The sequence below is a fragment of the Ictalurus furcatus genome, chromosome 14 (genome assembly GCF_023375685.1).
Source record: "Ictalurus furcatus strain D&B chromosome 14, Billie_1.0, whole genome shotgun sequence".
NCBI classification, from domain to species: Eukaryota; Metazoa; Chordata; class Actinopteri; order Siluriformes; family Ictaluridae; genus Ictalurus; species Ictalurus furcatus.
Window position 1 is genome coordinate 16,789,606 of NC_071268.1, and position 7,945 is coordinate 16,797,550.

General features: G+C 46.1%; 1 protein-coding gene across 1 annotated transcript; it reads right to left on the reverse strand.

Moving 5' to 3' along the window:
* Positions 1–551: 551 nt before the first annotated feature.
* fibina (fin bud initiation factor a) lies at positions 552–2,992 on the reverse strand. Its single transcript, XM_053642416.1, has one exon. The coding sequence runs from the start codon at positions 2,886–2,888 to the stop codon at positions 2,265–2,267; it is 624 nt and encodes a 207-aa protein (XP_053498391.1). The 5' UTR covers positions 2,889–2,992; the 3' UTR covers positions 552–2,264.
* Between the last annotated feature and the right edge of the window lie 4,953 nt (positions 2,993–7,945).

Here is a 7,945-nt window from a genome sequence, read left to right on the forward strand (position 1 = left end):
GTGTTTTATCTCTCTAGCTAACAATTCCTCTTCTGTTACTGCATGATTTGACTTTTTATGTGGGAGGTGCTGCCTCAGTTTTTTATTTTTTATTTTTTCTCTAGTGTGCATTTGGGCTTTATCCTTTCAGGCCCCAGTCCCAGACTGTGGTCTATACAGAGACTGGGCTCAGTGGCACTTGCATGCACAGGATGTTTCCTCTCCCACATCTCTGCAAGACACAGCAGCAGAGATCCATTTCAACTCACTGTCATGCCACGAACTTAGAACAGAGATCAACACAGAGGACTACATTAATTACATGCTAAGAAAAGATCAGTGTGAAAGTATGTACATCAGCAATAATTGTTTCTGACACAGTATATTTAGTAGTATATTTTAGTATTCAGTTATTTTACAAGGAAGAGAGTGTTTATTTGCCAAGAAACACTGTTATATGGATAAAAAAAAAATCTTTTAAATGACAGTCTTAATCTCTAATCAGCTCACAGATGTTTAGGAGGAGTTTTGTTCATCTTGGAAAACTAAGAGGGATAGATTGAGATATAAAGAGGAAAGAAAAGCAAGCTTAGCAGTTAATCTTGAGGTAGCTGGAGTCGTTTGTTGTGAATGTGTGTGAGTGTGTGTTTATAGAGTCAGTATGAGGCTGTTATGATGAGCACGGGCTGCTGTTTACAAAATGATGACTGTACCTCTCTCTTACTCTCTCTCTTTCTCTCTCTCTTGCGTGCGCGTGCACACACACACACACACACACAGACACACACAAACACACACACACACACATGCACCCTCTCATACAGTTTTCAGATACAGACAAACTCAGGCACACAGAGGTACCGCTGTCTCTTTCCGGTAGTAGTGCTGCGAGGCTTCGTGGAAACTGACCACATAATGAGAAACATCTTGACAGCTGGTTAGAGCAAATATAAACAAATAAAACCCATAAAATGTAAAAACATAAAAATCTGTATTTAGTTTTTAGACATTTGACAATGTTTAACAAATATCATGACATCTGGGATTTAAGATAATTACAACTCCATCAAAAATTACTGTTCTTTTGTAGACTTGATTTATCAAACATATCAAAAACAGACGGATTACACCACACTGTAGGTGTCATATCTCTCTTCCCTGTCAGAGACTGGTCCTAGCAGAAGCCCTAGAGGAAGCAAAGAACCCTTAACTATCCAAAGAACCTTTGAGGAACATTTTGTAAAGAATACACATCATATTAACAGGCACATTTTCTTCTGTTCATTCACATTTTTTTAAACTTTTGATTCACTTTATTTTCACTGTTCAGCAAGAAATCACATCCAGATGGACAGACTTAAGCTGCCGGTGAATAGAGACAGAATCTGCTGGCTTTATGCTGTCAGCAATTTCAGTTTCCCTGGAATCAATTCAAATTTCTGAGAATAACCAAACAGGAAAGGCTTTGGTCCTTCCCCATGGGAACGTGGATAGGCACAGGGGCATGTGCACATCATTATGCTGTTTAGTCTAGAGTGAATATGAAGCTGTGGCTATAAGGTGAAAAAGTGAGGATTGTTTTAGCAGATTAACCATCACTTAGCAGAAAGATTTACTGGAAGAAACTGTCTAGACTCTGCTGAGGTCGGGGAAGGGAAGAACAAGTCACTTTCTTTACATTACCCAATTTGATTATTCTTCCATGTGGTGTAATGGGAGAAGGTACACATACTTTTCTATGGCACAGGAAATACCTTCTCTCTGAACCAGCTTCCTGAGCACCACTGGTCATGCTCCTTAGCTCAGACATTTAAAAAAATTTCTGGAAAAAATATCCCTCCTGATCTATTTAGGTTAAATAAACACACCTGAAATGTGAATCAGACAAAACCGAGTCTCAAAACAGTGGCAGGTTTTGTTGGATAAAGTCCTGTAAGGGCTTACGAATTAGACACGTGTTATAAGCATAAAAAAAACCCCACAAACTCGCAGGAAGTAAACATATTTTAAATGACAATAAATCAATAAGCCAATAAGTCAGTGTGGCTGGAGTGTGTGCCACAGAATAGTTTATTCTCAACAGCTGAAGATGCTTTTTGCATAGTAACTGTAAGTTATTTACAATATTCAGATGCATTGTTTTCCTGAGGTGTCTTCAGAAACATCATTTGACATACCTACGTGAGTTAAGCTTTTCAGAATGACACACTGATATTTCAACACTTTTAGAGTCTAAAGCAGCTTAAACAACCAGGGAAAAAAAGTTTTCTTAGATCATTAAATGCCTAAATGTTCAAGTAGTCGTTTTTAAGCCGGTTTAACCTGGTGCCATGGCTACGGATGATGAGCGAGATGAGCTCGTGTTTGTCCTTGAGGCCGGAGGAGATGTCCACTGTCTCCTGCAGGGAGCTCCTCACACTCTGCATGGGCTTCATCAGCGTTTTAGTGAACTCCAGCTCCTCTCTCTGCTCCGACTCCTGACCTTGCTTGAATTTCACCTCAAGCTCGATGAGCGATTTCTCGACGCTGGAAAAAGCCTCAGTTATTTGATCGATCTCTCTCCTCAGGTACTTGCTGTACGTATCCTCTCCGTCCAGATCGTAGGAGATGCTTCTCCCGAGACTCTCCAGAACCCGCGCCGAGTCCTCGACCTGTTGCTTGACGCTGATGAAGTCGTCGCGGATAACCGAGTCCCGGTCCTCTTCCACCAAACACGGCGAGGGGTCCAGCCACTTAAACAGCATCTGGCATTTCTCCGGGTCCTCGGTCTCCTCGTAGTCGCCATCTGGAACGAAGAAGTGGTGAAAGGTGCCGTTTGATATCTCAGGCTGCAGAGGGCCCGTGTACACCGCGTTAGACACAGGCAATGAGAGCAGGGCTAAAGCGAGCAGCTGGAAAACAGGCAGCATCGTGGCCGCTCTTAGCTGCGCGCTAAGCAGGGAGTGATGGCGGCGTGTGGAGGAGCAGAACCACAGCGCATTTTCACTCCCAGATTCCTGCCCAAGTTACAGCCTCCCACCACATACTCTCTCTCTCTCTCTCACTCACTCTCTCTCTCTCTCTCACTCACTTTCTCTCTCACTCACTTTCTCTCTCTCTCTCTCTCTTTCTCTCATATATACTCTCTCTCTCTCATTCATATATACTCTCTCTCTCATTCATATATACTCTCTCTCTCATTCATATATATATATATATATATATATATATATATATATATATATATATATATATATAAGAAACGTCCTCTCACATTCAACTGCTTCTATTTCCAGCAAATTTCTTAACATGTGTAAATATTTGTATTAACATAAAAACATTCAACAACTGAACACGTTTCACAGACATTTGACGAACAGAAACTGGAATAATGAGTCATCATACTGGGGGGGGGGGGGGGGGGGGCAATATTACAAGTAACAGTCAGTATGTGGTGTTCACCAGCTGCTTTAAGTACTACAGCACACCTCATCCTCATGAACTGCACCAGATTTGTCAGTTCTTGCTGTGAGATGTTACTCCACTGTTCCACCAAGGCATTTGCAAGTGTTCGATCACGTGTGTGTGTGTGTGGGGGGGGGGACACATGGTTACATGTAATTTTTCACTGCAAGGACAATTAACTGTCCTTCCTGTCTCCGTGTAGCACTGTCTTAGATTACAGACATTGCAGTTTATTGCTCTGGACACATCTGCAGTCCTCATGCCTCCCTGCAACAGGACTATGGCATGTTCACGGAGGTGAGCAGGAACCCTAGACATCTTTCTTCTGGTGTAATTCAGAGTCAGTAGAAAGGTCTCTTTAGTGTCCCAAGTTATTGTAAGTGTGACCTTAATTGCTTACCATCCAGTGACAAACTCACTAACTGAACGATTAAATAAACTGTGTTAGATAACTCTACTGAATAAATCCAGTTTTGTGTGACCAGCTAATTTCAATTCAGTTTGATCTGTAGAATGCTTTTAAAAACAAACATTGGCACAAAGCAGTGTCGTAGAAATCTGGATGTAGATTCTGTTTCCTAAGGAGCAGGTCAGAGGTGACGGTGACAAGGACAATGTCCCTGTAATGATTGTCAGAGAAACCAGACTCAAAATGGAACCCTTTGTGGAATTATAAGTCATTAGTCATTTACATTGATATACTACTGACATTCACCAATTCACATTGATATACTATTTAGTCAAAGAGTACTAGTTTCAAAAGGATGTTCAGTGTGAGCATCAGGGACTTTATGATTACTGTAGGTGTTTTAGGTACAGGTTTCAGGTGAAATTATCCACTGAAGTACAGGTGGGTCTTAGGTATAAACTGTTTTTGTTAAGTGCAATCTTTAGGGTGTTCAAATGAGACCATCCATGCCAAACTATCCATGTGGTACTTTCGGTTATCCATGTGGGGCCATCTTCAGCGGCAGAAAGTGATTCACAAGTGCAGATATCTCCAAGCAAACATAAAGCACCAGAATGTATCAGGCAGGTCTGGAGGGCAAGGGGAGTCAGGAGCAGCTTCTGGCATCCCATCAGGCAGTAGTACATGTATAATATGAGAGAGAGAGAGAGAGAGAGAGAGAGAACATTTCTAACTATGACAGCATAACTAAATGGGAGCGCCAGAAGGTAACAAAGGCATGAAGGTACCTTGGGACACTGGGACATAAAGCATCCCACCACTCCACAGTCAACAAACCGGAGTGATCATGTGATAGACTGGGACAGCATCAAAACATCCCACTTTACCATAACCCTTTGCCCAACCCCCAAAGTAAAGCAAATGTTAGATGAGGTAGATTGTTAAATTACAGTAGGAAACTGAACAAGCTATTGTCACGAATCGTGACGGAGCAGAGATAGGATGGATGCAAGTGCAGTATGAACGGTTGTTTATTGGAAAGAGAGACAGGCAGACAAATCCAAAACGTGATCCGAAACGTAATCCACAAACATGCAAGCGGTCAGGCGATTGGCAAACAGGCATACACGGGGCAAGGCAGGAATCTAGGTCGATAAACAAAACAAGAAACGAACTATGACGAGGGACTGGAAGCGGATAATCCAGCGCAAACTAACTCTAAACATGGACTGTGACTATGAATACGCTACGAACTTAACTAACTCTAAAGTATTATTAGTCTTCCGCGTTGTGTGCTGGGAGGCGCGCGGTATATATGCGGACATAATCAGCGTCTAAACTGCTAGCAGCTGAGAGCAATACAGACCCACGTGAAATCCCAGCCAATGACAGAACAGGGAGGAGACATAACAGAAACATAGACAAAACACACGTGTCCTGATGTCACTACGGTCAACAACGGGAAAGCAGGTGCTCGCGCATTCGCGCTTAGAGCACGCTGCTTCAAGGGGGAATCGTGACAGAACCCCCCCCCCAAAGGCACTCCTCCTGGAGTGCCATGAGTCATCCCATTTAATTGGCGGACCCGGCCGCCTGGACTGAATGTCCCAGGCAGAGCCAGGAAACTGCACGGTGTTCTTGGTGGCGCAGGGAAGCGGAGCGACGTCCTCGGCGTAGCAGGGAAGCAGAGCGACATCCACAGCCGGGCAGGCAGGCTGAGCGAAGTCCTCGGCGGAGCATGAAGGCAGAGCGACGTCCACAGCCGGGCAGGCAGGCTGAGCGAAGTCCTCGGCGGAGCATGAAGGCAGAGCGACGATCACAGCAGGGCAGGCAGACTGAGCGAAGTCCTCGGCGGAGCATGAAGGCAGAGCGACGACCACAGCTGAACAGGCGGGCTGAGCGACGACCTCAGCTGAACAGGCGGGCTGAGCGACGTCCTCAGCTGAACAGGCGGGCTGAGCGACGTCCTCAGCTGAACAGGCGGGCTGAGCGACGTCCTCAGCTGAACAGGCGGGCTGAGCGACGTCCTCAGCTGAACAGGCGGGCTGAGCGACGTCCTCAGCTGAACAGGCGGGCTGAGCGACGTCCTCAGCTGAACAGGCGGGCTGAGCGACGTCCTCAGCTGAACAGGGAGGCTGAGGCTCTGAGGTCACCAGGTGAACCTTGGGCGCGGGCGGAGCTTGGCTGGCCGTGTCAGCAGACTCGGGCGCGGGCGGAGCTTGGCTGGCCGTGTCAGCAGACTCGGGCGCGGGCGGAGCTTGGCTGGCCGTGTCAGCAGACTCGGGCGCGGGCGGAGCTTGGCTGTGCGTGTCAGCAGACTGTGGCGCGAGCGGAACTTGGCTGTGCGTGTCAGCAGACTGTGGCGCGAGCGGAACTTGGCTGTGCGTGTCAGCAGACTTGGGCGTGAGCAGCATTTGGTCATTAAGCTGAGATATTAGCAGAGCTTGGTCAACTGGATCAGCAGGCTTGAACATGAGCTCAGGGACATGAGACTTGACTTGGACCTCAGAGACTTGAGACCTGAATTGGACTTCAGAGCCTGGAGGCTTGACTTGGACCTCAGGGACTGGGGGCTTGACTTGGACCTCAGGGACTGGGGGCTTGACCCGGATCTCAGGGACTGGGGGCTTGACCCGGATCTCAGGGACTGGGGGCTTGACCTGGATCTCAGGGACTGGGGGCTTGACCTGGATCTCAGAGTTGAGCTCTGCATGAAGTTGCTTGTAGTAGCAGGTAAACGGCAGGGCAGGTTCACCTGCCAGACTTACCCCCCTGAGAAGTTGCTCTAGCTCGTCCTTCGCCTCCGGACTCCCGAATCGCACCATGAATTCCCCCACAAACTGTTCTACACCGTCCAGGTTCCTACAGTGCTTATCCAGTTTGAGCTGCACCCATTGATGGGCCGGTCCAAAGAACCGGGACCACATGAATCGGAGCCATTGCTTCTCCTCTGGCTTAGGGTCTAACAGGCTGGCGAAATAGTATTGACAGTCTACCAGAAAATATTCAGGGGCACCGAAAAATCCGTCAAATGGATCAGGAAGCTCCATAAATGTCCATTGTGGGAAGTGGACGGAGTCCATAGCGGGGACGGTTGGCGTCGACTTCCGGGTTCTGCGTCTCCTCCGTTCTCCTGCTGCATCCATGTTTGGGCGGAAGATTCTGTCACGAATCGTGACGGAGCAGAGATAGGACGGATGCAAGTGCAGTATGAACGGTTGTTTATTGGAAAGAGAGACAGGCAGACAAATCCAAAACGTGATCCAAAACGTAATCCACAAACATGCAAGAGGTCAGGCGATTGGCAAACAGGCATACACGGGGCAAGACAGGAATCTAGGTCGATAAACAAAACAAGAAACGAACTATGACGAGGGACTGGAAGCGGATAATCCAGCGCAAACTAACTCTAAACATGGACCGTGACTATGAATACGCTACGAACTTAACTAACTCTAAAGTATTATTAATCTTCCGCGTTATGTGCTGGGAGGCGCGCGGTATATATGCGGACATAATCAGTGTCTAAACTGCTAGCAGCTGAGAGCAATACAGACCCACGTGAAATCCCAGCCAATGACAGAACAGGGAGGAGACATGACAGAAACATAAACAAAACACATGTGTCCAGATGTCACTACGGTCAACAACGGCAAAGCAGGTGCTCGCGCATTCGCGCTTAGAGCACGCTGCTTCAAGGGGGAATCGTGACAGCTATCTCATTAACAACCGTTAAAGAGATAGATTGTTAAAGTGAGGTAGATTGCTACTATAATGTAAAATGCTAACCATTGGGAAAAAAATCCATTAGGTTCCAATTAAAACAGCCTCTGGTGTTAACTGAGGTGAATTAATTAAAATGAAGCAGAGTGCCTTTAAAGAGTTGGAATAAAATGTTCAATGATGTGAAATGCAAGATGAGGTATTGCTACTTCCATCAAGCATAAGAAATTAATTCTAATGGAAATTAGCATTTCATTAGCTGTGTAGACCCATTTTGCCATATGAGCCAATAGCTCATATGGCAAATTGATCCATTTGAGCCATTCAGAGAAAGAAAACATCCATTCAACAAGAAAAAATCTTTCCTTCTTGACCTTCCTTGGAAAAAGG